The sequence below is a fragment of the Xylocopa sonorina genome, chromosome 3 (genome assembly GCF_050948175.1).
Source record: "Xylocopa sonorina isolate GNS202 chromosome 3, iyXylSono1_principal, whole genome shotgun sequence".
In the NCBI taxonomy this organism is placed as follows: Eukaryota; Metazoa; Arthropoda; class Insecta; order Hymenoptera; family Apidae; genus Xylocopa; species Xylocopa sonorina.
Window position 1 is genome coordinate 13,644,785 of NC_135195.1, and position 22,808 is coordinate 13,667,592.

Consider the following 22,808-nt stretch of genomic DNA (forward strand, 5'->3'; position numbering starts at 1 on the left):
GAGAGGGAGAGACGGCGTGACGCATTAGTATGCTTGGATCATAGAATTACAGGAATTCCGGGTGCGTTGCCAGCCAAATATTGTCACTGGTATGCCACTTGCACATTAATTAATTTCTGGTCCGTTGGCTGAAACGTCCGGGTCCTTCGGGAGGGACCTTCCGGCTCGTCCGTGTGCTTCGTCAATCCTCTTTGTCGTAATCCCCCGTACGCTCGGACGTTGTCTCGTCTTCCCTCTCGTACGAGTCAGTGTCACCGCGGTCGCAACAAGGGGTGACACAGGTGGTCGCTCCACGGCTGGTGCACACTTCCGTCTCGCTGCTCTCCGTCGTCTCTCCTGGCTGTCTGCTGTCGCGTTTCAAGAACTGCAATACCTGTTTGCCGAGTTCCTCTTCGGGAATGACAAGGCTGTCGAATTTCTCGATCGCGTCTAGAACCGCGCTCATCTTTTCTGTATGTTCCGGTTCGAACATCTTGCCCTCTGGGTTCTCTCTGAATAGATATTCAGCCTGAAAAGGTGAGGATTGGAGTGAGGAAAAGGTGTTAAAGAAATTTATGTAATTTCGCTTAGAGCCGCGTTTGCGTAGCTTCAATTCAATTCCATTTAATTTATCGGATATTCCTCGGTCGCTTATCAGAGAACAAGATTATTCGCTGGTTATAATGTACTTCGAGGTAATGTAAAAATTAGACATTCCGTATGGGAATCGAAATTTCCAATAAACGATGCCCGCGAGCTGCGGTGCTTCATTTTATTCACCGCGATACAAACTGCACGCCGGTATTATTGACGGCGGAAACGAAAACGATGGAGCTGTGTGCGAACACTTTATACGGTGGGTACGCTTTCAGAATACGTGATGGACGGAGCACTCGCAACGAAGGATCTCTTGATATTCTTTCCGGGGACGTGATGCGTCCGTGACGCATGTCGCGGTGCACGCGCACGCGGCCCATTTAAAAATGGGTCGCCAGCCGTTCTTCAAGTTTGTGACCCACTTCCCACCCCCTAATCCCGGCCGCGTTACATTGTTTTCGCTTCTCAATGCGTAACCCCCGGGCTCCCGTCAACGCATTATCTGTCACGCGACGATTCCGATCCGGAATCGAGCTGAAAGGGGATGGAAAAAAGTAGAAATCGCCTGGTTCCCGAAGTGGAGCGTCGCGGTGGGTAAAAATGGCCGCGAAACTTTCAGCGTCGATTGGTCAAAGTTATTCGAATTCGCTCGGCTGCCGATGGGAATGGAATCGACCAAGCGAAAGTCGTCGATGGAATTTTAACGTTATCAATTTGCGGGAACAAGTTTAGTTTGTTGGAGGATTTCAGAGGGAATTTTAAGTCCAGTTTTCCGTTCGGTCCTCGAGAGCGTGGATAGGGTAATATAAATTTGTGGTAGATGTTATTAATGCTTTATAGAATTATGGTTGTACGGGACTCTGAAATGATTAGGTAAGTAATAGGTTTATTTTTGGAATTAAATACTGGTTGCCCGGTAAGTGGTTAGGTGGCATGTTTTTGGTTCTATAGCGAACCGTACAACGTGTGTACGTAATAGAGTTTAATCTAAGTTTAAACCAAGTTTGAACCACTCAGTCAATTAACTTCGTTAACTAGAAAAGCTCTTGGGTAATATTTGGCGCGTGTTTTCTGTTAAATAATTAATTATAATTCCTATTCAATTTTCTGCACTTTGTACTCCCTTATAATTTCCATTTATAATAATGAAAAGTAATATTCCTGCCTTCTGCCCCTTCCCTTCCCTAATATAATCACTGTAGGAAAAATATTATGTAACGCACATAAAAAAATTGTCCAAGTCTTGCGTTTTTATGTAACTATAATGCATTATACAGTCGAAAGCATCGGCAGAAAGCTTCTAGTATAAAAGTTTGTAAAAAAACTTTGCCATTTTGAAGGAACTGGAAATAGAAGTATACTCTAATATTTGCAGATATTTATTTCATCGAAAGCTTCTTTCCGTGAAAGCAAGGATTAAATATTCCTCTCAGAACTTCGATATTACCTTCGTGACACATAATAAATTCTATGAAATAGCCAGTTTCAATCTATAAATGAACATTCAAGTTTCGAGCTAAACGCTTTGCGCAGTAGTTACTAAACTGAAAGAAATAAATGGAATCGCGAGGGAACTCCTGAGCATTTTTTATTAAAAACCTGCTATTATCGGGAAAACAGTGTTCCTTGCTTCTGCGGATTATTTAAAGCAGTTCTGTCCGCTACCGTGCTGTTTACTTAGAAAATTATTCAAATTTCTCATTGTATAATGCGCACTCCGCGCATACGAGACCATCTTCTTTTTAATCATTGCTCATCTGCTAAATGAAACAGTCGTTGATTTTAGATGCTTACGCGTTGTATTATCCGTGGCACATAAAACTAAATTCACATTACTATCGTTTCTAATTTTAACGAGAAACCACATCTTACGAATGATTAAAAGTATTTTTCTTCGAGAATATGGCATCGAAGAAAAGATCTTAAAGAGTTATTTTCTTTTATTTCTTTCTCTCCGCGAAGGTCGACTTCCACTTCTACCTTTCTTTTCCATAAAAATACCACGAAAAAAATACAGAATCCATTGATTCATACTCGGCAACCTTGAAACAATTTAAAGTCGCGGGAGAATATGAATTATCTGAACAGACCGGAATTAGTGTGCCCGGTACACGGTGTCCGCACTTTAATCGCGGGACGCGTAAGAAGTTTACGCAAAGTCCGTTTAAATAACGTAACTTCGTTTAAACAACTTTCGAAAGTAGTTACGGTTAGAGTAAATTAACGTCTTCTTCTCGAAGGCCCAATCCAGGAATAACCACGCAGAGATAAGAGATAACCTGCGTTAACGTCCCCTCCTCCGCCTTCCCATTTAACAACTATTTCATGCATGACTCGCTCCAAAGTTCCCCGCGTTTCTCGGGAATACGCTGAGGTAATGGAAAAAAAAAGAGAAATTGAAAACCCGAAGATGAAAGGCTGTTAAAAAACGACTCGAAATATATTCAGGGGAAAATGATCAAAGGTAGGGCTGTGTCAAGGTTACTTTATGAAAATTGATGTCACATGGGGCGTGGAGCATACCTGAAGTATGCAAATTGCAAAAGCTTCAAACGAGGAACAAATAAAAGTGGAATCAAATTTATCTACTAAACGTCCAAAAGAATTGCAAAGTAATTAAAATGTATGTACCAAGTCGTATCGAATTGTTTGGACGCGTGCATGGAGCAACCCTTTCTTCCACAAAAGCAAGCATTGTACAACGAAACGAATGATGGATTGAACAACCAAAGTGACAGATGCCGACAATTCGAATCCATTATTAAAAAAAAGTATATTTCCTCTTTCGATTCCCATCTCGTTAGCCGCGCGTAATTGAACGAGCAAGCATATTATAATATCCCAGAAGCTCTCGTCCCAAAGCACGATACGCTTTGGTCTCATCACGTCTCGTTGTATTATTTAAAGTAGTTGCAGTGGAGGAACGATTCCGGTGCAACGGGGTACGCTAATTAGATGAAACATAACGTCGCCACGGGCACGTGTCTACGTACTGGGTGAACTGTAATCCTTGGTAAAAGCCAGACGGAAGGTATTCTACCGTTAAAAGTAAAGCGAACTAGTGGAGCAACTTTTTTTTCCGCACAAAGCCCCATTTTCCGGAAAAATTCATTTGAAAACCAGTGGTCGAGTATCAATACACACGGGTGCGTGCACGCTCGACTGAGTGTCAAAGTTATTTCCCTGGTGAACGAAAACTTGTGGAGGGTGAACATATTTGTCTTTTTTTTTTTGTTGCTTCGATTCGTTATAAGTCTAATTATGCGCGATACGCGTGCGCGAAAGTACAACTTTTGCGGGTACGCTGATACATCGTTACGCAATGTTTCACGAGGCAAAGGCGCGGCGCAATTTGCGACGTTCAATTTCCGTGGCCGAGCAATCTCGAAGAAACGCAAACGTCCTGACAAGATTGATACTCGCAGTTCCAATGGCCGTCACGTCGTTACGTCTCGTTTTGTAATTTTAATTCGCGTCACGCGCCGTTCAGGCCATCCGTCCGGATGGCTCGTCATTTATTTCTAGCCCCCTTTTCAAGAAACTGCCTCGAGAGTTGCACCACGGACAAAAGTTCGTTTATTAAAACTAACCGTATTATGCTGACGAGATATCTCGTCGTCGCTACTGAATGCACTCGCTGTTTCGATTGCTATAGTGTCGCTTGAAAATTTCTATTACGTTTACTTATCCTGTGCCATTTAAGTAGACAAACTTCGCGACGAAGCCTCGACGGCGTCCACGTAGATTTCGCATAAATTGGATGTGATTGTTACTATTGTTAATTAAATGTTCGTAACGCGTGTGGATGATAGTTATTGAGAATGGACCATTTGCAACAGGGAAATTATAGGTTCGTATTCCAATTTGTCGTTCGCAATCTAATTTAAAAATTCTTTTGCCTTTGTGGAAAATCGCGAATTTTATTACACGTTAGCCTTTATAGGACCTAACAATGGACGACACATATTGCAGTAGAGCCAGTTTGCAAGTATGCCGTTTATTACGAGCGCCAGACAAGTTTGCCTTGTATTAGAAATTGGCGACACGCAGCATTGTTCCATAACTGTTACGCGTTACTGGCGTGACATAATTTTGCAATTTTTACACGGACTGATAATAAATTGTTCCGATACCTCCTATCTAGATACGACCGAATTGTTAAGGCTTCTCTTATATTTGAAATACGAACGCAATTTAAGTTTTCATACTTCGTAATCCTATTTAATACCCCGGTACCACTAATACTCGAGATCGAGAAGTAACGGCACCAATAGGACTGCTATAATACCGCTTCGGCTTTAACTAATCCCATCAAAATATACGTCGATATAAAACTAAAAAGAAAAAAATCATTGCGAATCAAGATCTTAAGAACTGTGCAATTCGCTCGAATGGTTCCCTTCAATTTTTAGTTCGCCCACTTTATCAACATTTTGCGTGCGCTCGATACAGCTTTCCAAGGAAATGGATTATAGCCACCATAAAAAAAGTTGTTCAAAATTTATTACGCAAATTTATGCGAAAATCGATAAACAATACAGAGTATATTACCTAAACATAAAATCCCCCAGGAAGTCTCGTATTTCACGTTGCAATATCAACAACAAAAAGTAATCTTTTCCATTCAATTATCACGAAATTAAGAAACGATCTCTTCACCCTTCTCGTCACGTCGAACGGAACTCACGGAACTCAGTCCATCGCGTTACATTTACGCGTTTATAACCACCGCGGAACTTTCACCTTTACCAACGACCACATCGCGAAATTCCGCGCGACAGAGCGTTGAACCGCGTGCGCGTTGCACGCAACTTCCCTCGCCGATCGGCCAGCGATTTTACGGCCGATCGTGGAACGGAAGAGTGCAATCGTTGACGAATCGACCGTACCAGTCGAGGGATGAAATTGCTGGGATTTTATGATGGCGAGAGATTCGCATACTCTGAAGAGATTGGAGCAGAGAACGTTGATATTTATTTATTTATATTTCATCGGAATTTCATATTGCTACTTGAATATTAAAACGTTCGAATTGTGGGTTTGGTTCCGCGACCAACGCCAGTTTGGTGAATATATTGTCGAAGGGGTAGTCAAAATTCCTGTTTAGATTCTTTTATAGTGCCATTGCGTGGAGAAAAATGGCGCTATCTATGCTAGATAAATATTGCATCGCTAGTGAGTGTACACGGTACATATATAAACGTTTGGAATAGTTAGAAATTCATGAGACTGAGTTGAAATATCGGTTATTGGATATCAGACCAAACTTACCAAAACTTCGAATCGATAACTTGACTAATAAAGTTTACTAATTAACCAATCAGTCCGTAACAAATATCAGAGATTGGTAGTCGAAGAAATGAAAACGTGCATATTAAGCTTCAATCGCTTATGTATAGAGCAAATTCAGAAACTTGGTTGTTCCAGTACGTATTTGAAGCAAAACCGGCAATGTTGGCCTGTTAGTATTGCTACGAAGTAACGAACACAAGCGTCGCAGGATTTTCCCAGAAGAAAAATACGAGGTATATTTTCCGGAAAGCGGCGACTGACCGAGTGAAAGCTGTAATTCCAGCAACTGGACGGTCTCTCGCTCGCGTTACCAAAGTAAACCTCAACTGATGTATGAAATAGTTTTTTCAAGAAAATTGAGAAGCTTCGAACACGATCGCGATTCTAAGAATTCTCGATCATATCGATTCATAAGCACCACGTGAAATATAATAACATTCAATCGGAATATCTATAGAACGCGACAAGCATCGTGGTGCAATCTATGAGACAACCATTCTTTATGCAAAAGATAATCGAAAATGTAAAGTGACCGAAGGTGAAGAATGAGAGAGAATTTTTGACGTAGTCTGATGAACAACGTCGTAGAATTTCCTGTCACGAACGATAACGTTGTCTTTTTGCAGCATTCGAGAGGCAAGAGTAGGGTTGACAAGTATTCTATGGTATTCAAGCGACATACGCCTACCTTAGACGAGACCTATTGTAACTTCAACCAGTCGTAGGTGTAATACTTGCATCCGCCAAAGTCCTTGTTCATTTACAGTTCGGTCTCTTTGATACCCCGTCAACTTTATCGCGCACGGGATTCATCTAGTTACGAGTTTCAGTGGCTTTAAGAATTGTTAATTAAATTGTTCGCCTCGAATTACATCGTGCCACCCACGTATATACATATACGTTTATTCCTGCGCACACATAGTCGACGTTGCGCTATAATTTAGAGAAACAGAGAATGTTTGTGGTGACACGAATACTGAAACGAACAGATAGACTTGCGATACAAAAGTAAACCTACATTCATTGAATAGCTCTATCCTATAATAAATGATCTATCTTATCGCATGTTCCAACAGACACGTCCATCGATCTTTTAGAATAATTTCATAAATTCGTTACTGACAGATTAAACACTGGAAACGTGCCGTTATTCATTTTCTTCATTTTTTTTCGCTGTTTTCATACGATAAATTCCCTTTGCCCCGTAAAGTCCCCATGAAAAAATGATTCGGACAAATTCTCGTCCCTTGTCGCGATAAAACCTTGGCAACCCAGGAACGCACAGCTCGTCGAGGCTCGTAAAATGGAGACCGTACAGAGGAGAGGCGTAGCGGTCCTCGGTACGATGGACTCGTCGGACGCAGCAACCCCTTAAACGGAGGACGGTCGAAGGACGCGTTGCGAGCCGAGGCACGAAACACGAATCGTCGGAACCCCTTCGGGAGACGTCGACGGTAATGGGAATTTACCTCGTCGATATTTCACTCTTCCTTTCCCTTTGACTCCGCCCCCGCCAACCCCTTTGCGGTTCGTCTTACATAAAAGAAAGGCTAATCGATACGACGACGCCTCTCAATGCAAACATTCGAGGGACACGCGTGCCGTGCTTCGACCTCGAGCCAGTTCCACGGAGCCTCCTCGCAAGGCGGAAGATCAACTTGTCGCCGGAAGTGGTTTCGAGGACGCGTTCTATCGTCGATTAATCCGAGCATCGCCACGCACCTGTTTCCAAAGCGGTTCGACGCGTCTCGATGTTCGACGGTTGGTCGATCGTCAGAGACGAATCTATGAACGTCGATGTGGAGCTGCAGCGACGATAAGAGGAAGTTACTGTCGATGGATTTAATAGGAAACGTTAGTTACGAACGCGACGGCGGATACAATTTGAAAGAATTCGATTTGGTATGCGAATGCCTGAAATTTAAATGAGAATTCTGTTCTACTTTCATTGAGATAACCGTGTTGTACAACTGGTCATTTTACAGCTGATCGAGATTTCATATTCTCTTCCGAACAGACTGTATCAGTTCAATTTACTAAAATGGATCGATACACCGGCTGAAAAATATCGGGTTTAATTCAATCTCATTGGTAATTACTAGTTAATAATTAGCTATATTTGACACCGGCAGCGGCCTTCGATTTCTCATTTCGTAACTTTCCCGTTAAATCTAATAATGCGGAAATTGCTCCGATAATTGTTATAATAATATCCCGCATTTAAATGTACATGTATACAAAGTCAATATTCTATTTTCATATATAATTATCAATATTAATGTCTTATACAATCGTAACGATTAAGCCAGAACAATTTCGCAACTGAAAATTCATCCCCCTTCGTTCCATTCAAAGCTCTACCATAATACCCCGTTTTCACTCGCTGTACCCATTCCGTATCCTTCAAATCGACGAAGAAGGAGCTTCGAAATGGAGAACTTTCCTAAATAATTACCTCGAGGTATCGAACGCATTGTTAACGAAAGAGGTGAGACAATAGGCGGTACTTTCGACTTACGAGATAGTCGACCGGATCATCCGGTCGCAAGTTCGCAACTTCTATCAGTCCTCGCGTCAACGTCGGGAACACGTACTTCATTAAATAGTGCCGCAAAGGTAGACCATCCAAGCAGAGCCTCTCCTCTTCCTCCTCCTTCAGTTTCTCCAATAGGCTCGTCTGCGAGAACGCGAACATTCTTTTTTTATTCAAGAGAAAATTATCCTTTTTGCGAGAATAACGCGAACGCGTTCGTTCATTATTCAGAGCAAATTAATTTCCATGTAAAATTGCGCGTATAATTATTTCTGTTATTATGATGTACTCGTATGACGCGTACGAATGCTTAATTCGTTCTGAATCGCGTTCTCCCTGATTATTTTCACGGGAGAACGGTAGCCACGGTTCTGAAGCGATATCGTCGTTAATATTTTACGGTGATCGATTCGCGAACGAGCGGGTAGTCTCGATTTCCGATATTCATCCATCGGAATAGGAAACGGTTGATTGACATTTCCCCACTAACAGACCAGGAAAGATGTTGTGCAAGCACTTGTAGCAATATTTTACGCTTGCAAGCTGAAGTTTGTCGCGATCGATGTGGTATGTTTAGAGGTTTCATCATACACGCAAAATATTCTGTTCCATTTTCGCTCGTCTATGCTTAGTTTAACTAGAGAATCTGTCGATAACGAACGGATATCAGCTTAGAATTTAATAGGGAATGTAATATCTGAAAATAAGGTTAGCAAATGCAGTTTCTAACTTTAATTAAATCTACTTGACGCATCATACCTTTATGCAAATTTGTTAGCTCGCGCGCGTGTGCGTTTCTTGCGTTTTTATAGGAATTACTGTTGAAACTTAATTCAAGTATTAAAGGAAGTCGCTAAACAGAACTGCGTACTTCTCTAACGAAACTAATTTATTGTTTGATGAGAAAGAATGCAGTGGAATTTAATAAGACTTGATATTTAATGACACTTTGCACTTTGAAGCAATCTAACTAATAGAAAAGGAATTTCCTCCGGTAATAAATTTAATATCGTTTGCAGTGAGCAATATCTTCGGTGTCTCATGCTACGCAGGTCTTCCTAGAACAAGGAGGACTACAAAGAACGGAAGTTTGATAGAGAAACATCTTGCGTTTCCATTTATCTCTTTACCTTGGAAACTTTTAGGAAATTCTAACAATAACGTGCTAAATTAGGTATTCCGTTACTGCACCAAACTATACAGGACCATCGTATACAATTTCGATCGATGAAAGCATAGATTCTTGGCAGAAACCGCGAACCGCTAGTAGTTATCGACGCGACTGGTCAGCCATTAAAGCGTCGAACCGGATGCGCTTCAAGCTTCAACAGAACCCCTTCAATCTCGGGGCTCTTTAAAATATTTCTTCATTTACGCTTCCCTCATTAATAATGAATTCTAAAAACACAGTTTCATAGCTCAGTAACAAGTAATACAACGTGCACCGGTAGTTTTAAAGTTCGACCCATCTCGAGCATTTTATTTCCACTGTGAACGATAATAACTCTGCGCTCGGGCAGCTTTACTTGGAATTTATTTTTACAGCAAAGGATAACATCGAAAAGTACTTCGGATGGCTTTATAAACAAAAATCCCATCTGTTGTATATAGTATTTAAAAAAAAAAAAGAATGACCAAGTTATAATAAATGGTTCAATGTAAATATTCCGATTCCGTTCTTCAGAATTATTATCGCACACGAAATTTACCGCTGTCGTTTCCAGGAACAGAAATATCGTTTTATCGGGATGTTTCGAAAAGTGAAATTAAAACGGCCGGTGACTTTCGACGTTAAAAAGACAGTGCTCGAAAGAAATCACCTCCGGCAATCCGATTTCGAATCGTATTAAGCGTAATTCGATAACCTCTATCGATCACGTTAATGGAAAACTGCACACGACAAAGGATCGATATAAACACGATTTACTTTCATCTGTTGCAGTCAGTTCTTTGTTTTGCAATTTTTATTCGGAGTTATTGAATTGCTCCTCTGCTACGCCGTTCCCGCGGCACACTGGCTCCCGTGCCTTTCTGGTTTTATCGTAACGAAAGGAGAGATACGCGTTTCACAAAATGCACCCACGGAAGCGGAACAGTACAGCGTGGAAATCTGCAGGAAAAGTATCGGATACATAATTCGTTTCGTGCAGTCGCACGGAACCCTTTACGCGAGTATTTCGCTAATTAATTCCTTTAAACGAATATTATTTGTTATCGACAAATTTAACGAACACGCGCGATGTACGCGCAAAGATAAAGAGACTTTGCGACGAAAAGTTGCGAAATACAATCGTGACAATTTAGTACGTGCCAGAATGAAACAACTTTCGTCCACTTCTAATATCATTTCTCGCTTACGTATATCGGATGTCATTTAAATATCGGACACGAAACGACACGTGTCGCAGAGTTACCATCATTAAAACCGTGAGATATATTTCCGTTCTGTCAAATACGTAGATGATCGATCGTCTGCTAATCGAAAACGAAGAGCTGCCATAAATGAGAATTTAGAAAATTGCAATTTTCTAATGGTAATAACGATCGCGTGGTCGATTTTTCAAAATTATAAACGAAGACTGTCATAGAGTATTAAAGTATTCATGGAATATTAAAGCACTTCGAGTTTTATTTGTCGGCTGGGTAAAACGTAACGCTTCGACTCGTTAAAAGTTTTGACGGATACGTTCTGCAGAGTAATTGCTGGGCTACAAGTTGCTTGACTTTACTCATAGTTTTTAGTTATACACGCTCTCATTCATAAATTATGGGGAGACACTTGTAGGTAAGTTTCGACGGGAGTGACTGTTAAACTTTCGGTAAGATCGTAAAAAGTGTTCGAGCAATCGATTTTCGCACCCCGTTTCATTATCAATGCAAAACAACAAACTCTAACCCATTCCGCCATTTTCTCGTCGCGTAGTCGCTCGCGTTCCGCCAGCTCCCTTTCTTCTTGCAATCTCGCGGCGGTTTCCGCTGCACGAGCTTCCGCCTCCGCTCGCTTTCGCGCATCCCTCGCCTCTTCTGCGCTCAATCCTGATGGAATAAAAACCGCCACGATAGTTTTTGCTAATGCACCAGATACTAAAACTAAAGAACAAGGCTAAAAGTTGTATGTTCGAATTTATGACCAACGAATTTCGATATTTCAATCGATTTAAGATATAAAGTTGTTTTAGTAGATACATATTGGGCTGTAAAATTATTTTTAGCTGAAGATAAATTTGTGTCACGGCAAAAGAATATTATAAACGCTATATTTTTTGCTGAATATTCAACAACGACGAAGGCTGTAAGCTTCTCGCGTCAAGTGAGTAATCGATGTCGTACGAGCAAAAACCAAGAAGATTAATGTATCCAAAAACAAAGTTTCGCGGAATCCATGTACGAATCCTGACAAGAAACTTGCCATAATGCACGTTATTTTTTTTTAAAAGATAAGGGGATTGTCCTCGCCAACAGGTGATAAATTACGAATTTGGCCGCGTGAAAGGCATTTCTCACCGTAGTTTCTCGGCGGGCCGATCCGCTGGAGACACTGATAAATCGTGGGGAACATGCTGGGACACACGTCGTCCTCGATGCTGATGACGAGCGGATGAATTTCAATTTCATCGAAAAATTCTAGCGGCGTGTTATCGTCCGTGTTTCTTTTTCTAGCGAAAAAGGCGTAATCGTTTGAAAAAAATATAGAACCTTTGACTGTGCAGCGCTATACGCGAGCAATTTTTACCCGCAAACGTTTTGGTTTTCCTAATTTAATAACAGCTTCTGTCAATATTTGTTGCGTGATTTCGTAATATTTCTCGATACATCCAGTGTACGACTGCAGTGACGCGCAACGCGTTATTTTATTGCCACGCGAGACACGATTTAAAACAAACGTAGCGTTAACAACGTTTCCAATTGGAATCGTGACAAAATTACAATCCCTCCGTAACAAAGGATTTCGTTCATCGACTGAACCGAAATATCATTTATACGCGACGAATACCTGTACTCCCTCAACCGACGCATCATGTGCTCCTCCGTGTAATGAGTGCCCTGGATCTCCCTCTCGGGACGCTGAATAATTCTCTCTTTTAGAAACTCGTCACTGGCTTCCAATGACACAACCAGCTCAGGCATGATCGTGTCCATACCGTCCGTTTCAGGTTCCTCGTCAATTTCCTCGTGCATTCCAATCAAGTTTTCACCACCGAACAATTCCTTCGCCTGCTCCAACGTCTTCGGATAACCGTCCATAACGTAGCCTTGATTCGACACCTCCTTCGATCGTAATTTTCTCAGAAACAACCTAAGACAAGATTACGTTACCTACAGTGTAATCGAATTAATTAAGAAATATCTCGACGACAACTCGATGCAGTAAATTTCGCGAAATGCTGATCGAAGAAGAGATTTCAAGGCCTGACCCAAAATTAGCGTTGCCCTTGAATCTCAGCAGCGAATGGACCGATCTCGAAATGCTTCCTCTCGATGGATACGCCAAACAAGAAGATATATGTACGCTCGTTTCAAGTTGTTTTCCAGTGCGCATAGCTTCCTTTCTCTCCAAGCAGCTTTCCCTCAAAGCTCCCGCGTTTCTATCTAATTCAATGGCCACGCATCTCGCGCGCAGCAGCATCCTCCTTTCCCAGAAAACCATCCGCCGACACTTCGATCGGTCTGGTCTTAAGTTCTCTGGTTTATTTCAAAGCGACGCTCTTTTTTAACGCGGTTCCCGCGACTGTCTGCGCCTCGTGCTACGTGGGTGTCGTTGCTCGGTTTTCAGGCGACTTAAGCCCGTGCGACACACAGAGAAAGAGGGGAAAGTAGGAGGAATCTTGTTGAACTGAAAAGCCTGACGAAGCCTCAACTGTCTTCCATTCCCATTACGCAGCATCCGATAGCGTCGCGATATTCTCAACCAGCTACGTCAGCTGGCGAACAGTCTCCCGCTTATCGTTCATTTATACGCGCACTGAACAAGCGCCACGATACGGTTAGATCGCTATAAAGCCTCCGTAAAATTAATAAAGTCGCCTTCCTTTAATCCGCGAGACCTTCCGTTTCTTCGCAGCCTTCTTCTCCCTCTTTACCCTTGCCTCGTTATTATGTAGAATTCCTAATGCATTTTTTATCGAGAAGATTACCGATGTCTCGTGCGAAACTTTATTACGCCTCGCGTCGAGTTCTGTCATTTATTAAGGCACATTTTCATTCGCCTCGACGCGTGTATATTTGATGATGCTCCTGTATTCTCTTTCCTGGTGCGTCTTTCTTTTTCTTCTCGTTACCTTTTCTGCGTGGAACGCTACTCTTGGAGAGTATTGTCATTGGATACAAGGAAATTGTGACTTTTCTCGAGGGAAGTAACCGCATTCGCTGACAGACACTTTTCGCGGTTACACGTGACGCGATGTATCCTTACAGCGGAATGGTGGATAAAGAAGAATAATTTATCTCAAATGCTGTAAACTTGATTACTGCAATTTTTGGCATAAATTTTCGATGCTATTCGAAGCTGTACTTTCGTTCTTAAATCGTGTCACACATAAAGAATGATGCATCGGTAGGATGAAAAGCGGCGGGTTTTCAATAGAACAGGCTGCATTAAAATGTTGAAGCCGCATCACAATGCGCGTATGAATGCCATCCTGTTTGCTTGTAGCATCCAAAGGAGCAACGCGACATGCGTTCTGCATAGAGATGCGATTAAGCGCGGGTATCTACGATCGTGCTCCACATTTCCCGACGTCGTCCAACCACTGTCCTTGAACAACACGATAAGCACAGCCCCAGTCGATCCCTGGATTTCCCGAATTCCTGGATCCCGGCGTCTGTCTGCGCGTTCAGGTAATAATGTGCAATCAATGAGAAGGATTTTGTCCAAATAGTGTACAATTAATCACGGCCCAATTCCTCGAATGCACAATTTATATGGGACACCGAAATTGCGATTACAATGCAGAGATTCTGATAGATACTTTAGATTTCCTGGTAATGTTTGCGTTAAATGGTGAAACGCAATACAGCAATCAAATCGATTTAATCGGCAGTAATCGGACATTAACGGAGACTAACTAATTTTTAATAGAGAAGATAGATAGGGATAGCGCCTCTTTTGAGACACCATTGAGAGATGAAATTGCGACAGAAACATAACATCCACCTGCCGTCGGGCATTACGCAATCCCGTGCAAACGCGCCACCGCTTCGACAGCGATTTCACCACAATATTCATAACGCATATTTTCCACGACCATCTCGACCGCACGTTTTCCATACACGCGCGCGCACACAAGCACGCATCCCTCTGAAAACAACACGCAGCGCATATTGCTCACGTAGGAACGCGAAATTGGCTGAAAACGGTTCGCGTGCCACCCCGTCGGTTGTTCCGTGGCGCGCGTTGTACGCATGAAAACCGCGGCTTTAGGACCGCCGCCACGTGGATCGATAGCGTGATCCCATTAGCGCAGATATCGCAAATACTCTCTGCTCTGCGAGAAGTTGAATGCCGTGTAAATGAAATTTCTCCCACGGAGGATGACGAGGGATCGTCAGTAGCGGCCTTTTAAGTAGATCCATGGCGGTTCGATCTATCGCGCGATTGTTATCAGCCCCGGTCGATGAATCAGATTCCGCGCGGACGGACGAGCGACCATCGCGGCAGCCGCGACAAGGGTTGATCGAAGCGGTTAACTAAATGAAACACGGACCCCCGAATATGTGTCGGTTTAACGTGCAACTCGATTAGCGCATTATTTACCGCCACCGTTGTGGTAAGTAACCACGATCGATGAGCATAACGCGCATCGGTTGCACCACCATCGAAGTTTAACGTCGTTTAAGCACGTTGGCGTTTATAATTATCGAACCTGCTTAGAAAGTCGTCGAACCCCGCTTTAATTACTTTTCTTTAACGAGTTGAGCGTCGAGGGTAATCAACATTCCCTCGCCTCCTTGCTCAATTTCAACTCTTGCATCTCCTTTTTTATACGCTCGGTTTTCAATCGATTACGTATTTGCTATCTGTTAATTTACCTGCGAGTATTCTTAAGTCATTCGTCTGATTTTTTTAAGAGTAAAGTGTTTCAACTGACTTGTTCAGAAGGGTGTCGTCGAGGCGACCGTTGGTCCTCTGCATGTTCCGCTCTATTTCATCTAATAATTCCTGCAGCTCCTCGAGTTTCGCGGTGTCCTCCTCTTCTGGATCTTCGTCATCGTCCTCGTCGTCCGGCTGCTCGGGTTCGTCTTGTTCTACTGCAGCCGCGGCGTCCTCGATCTCCTTCGTCTGTTCAGATATCGAACGTTTAATCGTGTTCTCACAGTCGATGAAGAGTGAGAGATCGTCTTTCGATGTTTGATGAGTTAAGAGGATTTTTGTTCCTCGATATTTGTTTTGCTTTTTCCTCATAGCGGTTTAAGTGCGCCACTAAGTGATATTGTACAGCTGGTCAAATAAAATCTTTTCGTAAAAATAGAATTCTATTCCTGCTATTCTATCCCTGCTTTCCAACAAGAGTAAAAAAAATATTTCAATAGTAAGATCATACTTTTTTGAAATCCTCAATACTAACCAACTTCTCGATCGTGTCTGTTATCAGTGACTTCGCATGGACGTAATGAATATCGTAGTGACTGGCAAGGTAACGCGCGATCTTGGTCTTCCCGGAAGCTGGTGGTCCCAGTACCACGACTCTAATAGGAAGCAGATTCCGGGCTGTTTTGTACTCTTTGACGATCACATTTATGCTGTCAGGAAACGTTGTGTCAAGATGCCAAGATATTCTATCTGCGATGTACACGGGCTCGACGATTAGATTCATCGTCATCAGGTCGTATATTCGTTGCGTGATTTCCGGCAGTAAGAAAGCTTCCTCCTCTACGATCTTCTTCACCTTGCCGTTCGCTAATGCTCTCCCGATTTTCTGCGAAACAAGTTCGTGCATTTTTCGATGATGCATTACTGCAACAGTCCATTTTGTTCTCTCTCTTGTTCTTTGCTTAGACTTGATATGAAAACGTTCGAAAATTTAGAGTTCTTTAGGTTATGAGTTTACGATTATAAACATTTTATATTGTCATCGAAATTTATGAACAAGTGTTTGTACTTCCGAACTCGATGATTTCGAAGATCTTAATCGGAGCGAAACTTTTTGAGAATCAACGCTATTCACTTCTTTAATTCGCAATCGCTGTTAAGATTGCACGTACCGTAAAACACGCAAGCAGTTCTCCGTGGCAGTTGCACGAAGGGATGATGCTACTCGAACCGTGAACAGAACTAATTCGTAACAAGACATATCCATTCCGAAGTCATCTATTACGCGTTGACGCGTTCAACTCCCGGGCTATCAGTCATTTTAAACCGTGTGCAGTCGTGCGATAAGCTATTAAAGCTTGCCCGCTAAAAATCCGAATACCTCTGAAACTGTCAGTTATCGAACGCGCGTCTATGACAGCCTTTTTATTTCCCGCGATATAACTTCTGCAAAATTACAGAGCTCGGATCGACGATTTATCCACGTTTCGCGAAATGCGCCTATTAAAACTGCGTTCTCGCTATTCAATCAACCTGTTCGCGCGCATATGGTAAACAGAAAAATGCCATCTCAGATGGAACGCGAAATAACGGACAGAAGCCGGCTTTTAATGAAACTTCGCGCATTACGTAAAACGTAATGAAATGTGGAATGAAGTATGAGCGCGTGATGTCTCATTAAAATGGACGTATCTCGCGTTCAGCGTATGTTTCGCAATGTCCAGTTACGACGCTGGATGAACAAATAGAGATCTCGAATAAACTTCAAATACGCAAAATGAGACGGCATGAAAGTAGTTAAAAACAGTATTGTCGAGGGATCAGGTACTCGATAGGAAGTAAATTGAGTTTTGTTTGAAGTACCTTGACGATAGTAGTTTGAGAGGTCGGCTCTTGTTCAGTGGCCACGATATATCGCAACGGAGGCCAGTTTTGCAGCGCGTCCAACACCACACTGTGCATCGATACGAGAAATGAATCGTTAACAAATGCTCACTTTTTCCCCCCATAAATGTTCTCTCGCAGTAGTGCGTTTTAAATAAAAAAAAATCTTCCAGCGCAGTGGAAACAAAAAATCGTTAATAGACAGTTCGAAAATAATCGAAAATAGACTGATGGAGTTGCTCGCGGTATCTCGCGGAAAATACAATCCGCTAAATCTCACCGGATATTACAGTTGAATTAAACCCGACGTTTAATTGGAATTAGAATAATCGTACTATTGGTAACGAACCATTGCGTACAACCGCATTTGTAACGAATCGTTCTACACTCACTTGGTTAAATCGCGGATATGTAACAGCGGGATTTTATTATTTCCTTTCCCAATAATCGGTAGAAACGGAGCGTTCTGCCACGCCATTTTGAATAAGTGATGCAGAGGGCCCTGTTCGTCGCCATAAGTCGCTCCGCAACAGATCACCAACGTTTTTAATTTATCCCTCAGTTTTTCTTTCTTCCTAGCCACCACTACCTCCTTTTCGCACTGTATATGTTCTTTGAAGTTCGGATGTGGTCTCCGTTTTCGATAGTCCTCTTCCGTGAATGGCAGTTCCGGTTCGTCGGGGCTCAAGGGTTTCGTGTTGGCCCAGGTCATCAGAGTGGATATCAGAACGAAGTATCTAACTTCGTTGCTACGTTTAAAAGCTTTTGGGGATATTCGCTCGATCTTTTCCAACTGTTGAATAATTGCTAGAAGTAGGAGACGAAATAAGAAGTTGAAAACTTTGATGACGTTCCGTTGGGAACGTTCTGTTGTGCGCGAACAGGATTACACAGATGGAACTGCGACAAAGCTGAAGTAATGGAGGTTCGGTGAGGCATGTGTGCTCTTTTTATTCGTTTTGAGCGAAATAACGAGATGTACTGGTGCAAACGTTCGGAAAACCGTAGTTCGTAATACTTTAAAATTATTTCTGACAGCTGAGAATTAATACTAGATTTCTGAACAACGTGAGACCGCGATAGAAAGATCGATTTATCCTCGCGTAAAAATAACGCGAAGGTCTAACTTGCGGGTAAATCAGTTACACGTAACTTTAAGAAGAATAAAGGGCTCCCGTGGAAGTTCGAAAAATTTCCATTTAAAAAAGTTTCCTACGCGCGTCTAAAAATATCATCGAACTTTAAGCTGTTGCATCGTAAACGTTCGCGCGTTTACTATTCATTCTCCGAGCACCGTGGCGAACGGCGCTCTCGATATCGCGTACCGTACACATTACATCTTATGCATCCTGGATCCGCCATTAACATCGCGTCCGTGCATTACGGTCCGCGCGACTTGTACGTACACCCACGCGTACCGTCCTAATAAAAAGAACATCGTACCGGGAATAACGGCGAGGGAGAAAAAAATATGTTCAAGGATAAAAGTCGGGCGCCAGCGCGGAGCAATCGCGTCGTCGCGAAACACCTCCGGTTTATAACGCGGCGCTCTCTTTAAGACCAGCACGCCTCTTAGCTCCTTTCTGGTTTCAGAGAGAATTAGAACCCACGACCTGCCTGCTCCACTTTTATAAATTTCAGCCGCTTCGTTCACCTCCCCAAGGAGATGTTCCTTCCCTGGCGAACCGCGACTCGCGTTTCACCTCGATGGACGGATAATTATTGTCCGCGTACTCGAATTGAAAGTTCTTCACGAAATAACGCTAGATGAATAACATTATGATATATATGATAACGTTGATGAAGTCGCCCAGCATCGATGGTGGTTTCGATAGGGTTTAATCGCGGTTCGTATCAGCCATTTCTCGCGCCGCATACTAACATTGCAAAGCCCATCGAGCCTCCTCGACTTGGCCGTGATCCTGCGTGATATCGTATATCAGGATACCGCACTTCATCAGCTCGTGCAGCAGGTTCTCCCGGTTCCTCGCGTCCTTTATAACCATGGCCACGTCCTCTGGCGCGGGGTGCTGCGGGGGTAGAATGAGATTCGATGTCATAAAAGCGAATTGAAGTACGCTCGTGGGTCGACGCGGGCCTTCTTCAAGAGTTACAATGGAGTTGAATGCCGGTGGAAAACTCGGCAGCCAACAGGCAGGGGTAAAAATGTGTCTACCGGAGGCCTGGCAGGGGTGACTGGCATTGAATTCGCATGAGTGAAAAGAGGGTACGAAACGCGTTACGCGAAATTGGTCGTTCGAGGTCGTTCACGTTCTCCGTCAGGATGGCAAGCTGAAGCGTTTGAAAGTAAACTCGACTGTCTTTCTCTTTTTTAAAGAAAGAGGGGGCGATATCTCTTCCTTAAACGATTAGTCGAAACAGGCTTTCGAGTTCGATCGTGAGGGAAAAATAAATTGGTCCAGGGACTCGAGCTTTTGTCAAGGAGCGGATAGAGATGAATTGGTAGCGAAAAAGCAAGTTAGGCGCTAATCACGTTAAAAGGAATCCTACGGGTGGCGGTTACCTCGGGATCGGAAGTCGTCCCTATCACCTCGTACTTCTTCGAGGAGTCCGCTAAATTGCGAAACTTTGCTTTCTCCTCCTTTTCCTTTTCCTCCTCCTCCGCCTCGTCATCGAATTCTTCCTCCTCTTCGTCTTCTTCCTCGGCAAAGTCGTCTCCTTGTGGATTAACGTATACGCGATCCGATAAGAGCTGCAAGGAAAGAAGAGCTTATGATTCGACAGGACGTGTATCTCTCTGAAAATATAAGATGTCTCATTTTAATCCATTTGGCAATCGAACTGTTTCACCTATCCGAGAGTACGCGTTACGATTTATTCATGTCGCGTTTGCTATATCGTAATGGAGATATAGATTGTCGGCTTATTTCGTTTTTTAATAGACGAACTATGAAGAAGAAAATTCTGGATCCTCGCCAAATAGCAATTTCCGCGAGGCTTCGCTGCGCATAATAATATCGACTAAACTGAGAGAAATTCGTGATAGTTGGTTTCGCAGATTTGGCACAAAGTTTGAAGAAGAAATAAAAAAAAATGAAAAATACAGGAGAGTGTAATTTTATTAAAGAAAAAAGTCACTTCGTTATTTTAGCTTTTCTCTTTTCTATCAAAAATCATCCCCTGTTTGTGTAGCGAGTACACGAACTTCCTGATACATCGATATTCCTTTGCGTCGTGGGCAAAACCCTCGTCAAAGAACATCGCTGCGTAGAGAGGTAGGTGATTATTGCGTGCAGCGTGTCGTTGACGTAGCGAAAAGAGCAATTTCCGGTGAAAATGGGCCCAGCGCGCAGTTCGCGGTTGTATCTCCGCCACGATCACATTCGAACGACCAAAGAGCTGTCTAATTAGCGTCGTTCACCCCTGAAACGTTCCTCCAGTTACGACGTTAGCGTTTTTGGCACTGAAAATTTCATTTCCCGTATCCTCGTACGAGTTCCCCCGCGAAATCGCTGCTCGAGTTCCAGGAATCGAGTTCGCGTCGTCAATTATGAATCGTCCGTGCGCAACAGTGTACAGGCTACAAGAATTATTACCTATTGAGCGTTGCTTTTAAAAAGGGGGCGCGTAATTTATCGTAGGAAGCGTAGCGATGAAATTAAATTATATAGAACGTCGCGATCGAGCAGCACATTGTGAAACTTCGAATGTTTCCTGCCTCCGCCGAACTAATTGAATGGGAAAGTATTTTTCCTTGCTAGTTCCTACGTTAAAAGTGATTATAACTCGTTTGGGGAACACGATCTATATGCACGGGCTAATTGATTGCTTTATCTCTAGCCGGGAACGTGGAACGAGCTAATTTACATAGAACGTGGAATCATCACCTCTTTAACGAGGGAAGAGGATAGCAGGCTCATTAAGCGTAAAATCTAGTCTATCATAGCGATTTTAATACTCGCGCCGTTTTAAAGAACGCGTATCACGAACGGCGATGAAAACTAATTGCAGGCTAAATCTGAAATGTTGGAAGAATGATTTTTAAAGAAGAATCGTTAAGCGTACTCGTTCCTTAATTGTCGTAGAATCTAGAAGAAAGTAGCCTCGAGTTGCGTCAAGGTGATCAGCGACGATCGATCAACGCGGCCACGAATTCACCGACAAGCAATTTGCCTATAATTTCCAAGCATTTATCGAAGGCAAGGAGGCAGCAACGTTGCACTCGATTGTTAAAAAAAGATCGCATCTGAAGGATGTTTAAAGGGGATGCGTCGGAACTAATTCAAAATCGATACCCTGGTGTTCATACGGGGTGTTGAGAGGGATATTGAAACTTTAACCTCTGAATCGTGCCTTTCTCGTCGCTTAAGGTATTTTTGCGTGCCTTTCGTAGCCTCCGTTTATTTAAGGACAACAAACGATTGACGGCTGCCAATTTTATTACATTCCTCGGTTCTGTCGACGATAATTCGTCACTTACGTCAACCAGTTTCTTGCCATGATAACTGTCAACGTGATTGATGAACACGCGCCACGGTTTAAAACTGGGTTCCACCGGTTCTTTCTTCGCGCCGTCGTCCTTAGACTTTCGAGGCTCGTCCGAGTTATTTTTGGAAATTGCACCCTCGTCCATTTTCTCGTAATTCAGCGAAACCCTCTTCATTGTCAACGGCGTCGCTGCTAATGAATAGGTGCGAGACGAGTCACGCGAACCACGCGTCTGAATTTTAAATCGCTTGATTATAACACGCGACTTCGCGTCGTTAATATTATCGAAACGAGTTGGACGCCGCGATGAAATTTATCTGCGTACGAATAATTTTGTGATACGACGCTCGATTCGAACGTGAATCGTTTTATTCGCAGTATAATCGGGGTTCGATTAATCGCGTTTATTTAGTTTCGAACGCATCATTTCATTATGGATTTTATAAGATTATTTCTAGAGGAACTATAATCAATTATGTAGTTCAGGTACAAGTTGATGATGCAAGCTGTTTTATTTAAAAACACGATGAAACCTTGTTCATCCGCTACCTTGGAAGTTAAGTAAGCTACTTATCAAATAAAAATCTGAAGAAAGCAGAGAACGGTGTAATGAATGTTTTACGTTCGGTTTAATAATGTAAAATAGAGAAGCTGGTATCGTTCTGTTAAAGCGAGCATTATACGTATATAAAGGAGTGCTTCGTTTTAATGAGTCCATACAAATAGCATCGAAATACGGGACTGCGTTAAAAAGACTTCAAACAAGAAGCGAAGGACTACGTTACAAGGAAACCTTGCTCCTTTGTAGAACCAGTATTTGCTACAGTCGAAGGTTACTGTAGCGGAAGGTCGTGATAAAAGACGAAACGGAGATTGCGATTTATATCGCGTTAAATTGTTTCGAAGTAATTCTACAGATTAGAACGAAGCTTCAAAGCGATAAATGACTTTTGATATTTAACACACTTTTTTAATCGCTTCTAGAAATGTTCTTTAAGATCCATAAATTAATCCTTGAACTAACCATCATTAATATTAGTGTTA

At 42.6% G+C, this 22,808-nt stretch overlaps 3 protein-coding genes across 4 annotated transcripts in view; 2 read left to right on the forward strand and 1 right to left on the reverse strand.

The window, feature by feature from the left end:
• Positions 1–22,808, forward strand: part of LOC143433606 (uncharacterized) — a 232,917-nt gene that overhangs the window by 44,185 nt on the left and 165,924 nt on the right. The gene's annotated exons all lie outside the window — the stretch shown is intronic.
• Positions 1–22,808, forward strand: part of LOC143422110 (synaptotagmin-10) — a 38,815-nt gene that overhangs the window by 3,530 nt on the left and 12,477 nt on the right. The window lies entirely within an intron of this gene.
• LOC143422366 (adenylate kinase 7) lies at positions 122–21,939 on the reverse strand. Its single transcript, XM_076892941.1, has 12 exons — positions 21,757–21,939; positions 19,840–20,028; positions 19,198–19,345; positions 17,708–18,122; positions 17,295–17,385; positions 15,967–16,317; positions 15,490–15,680; positions 12,396–12,698; positions 11,906–12,057; positions 11,298–11,437; positions 8,387–8,545; positions 122–508 (listed from the first exon to the last, which is right to left on the reverse strand). Exons 1-12 carry the CDS (start codon positions 21,937–21,939, stop codon positions 182–184), a joined length of 2,649 nt encoding a protein of 882 aa, XP_076749056.1. The 3' UTR covers positions 122–181.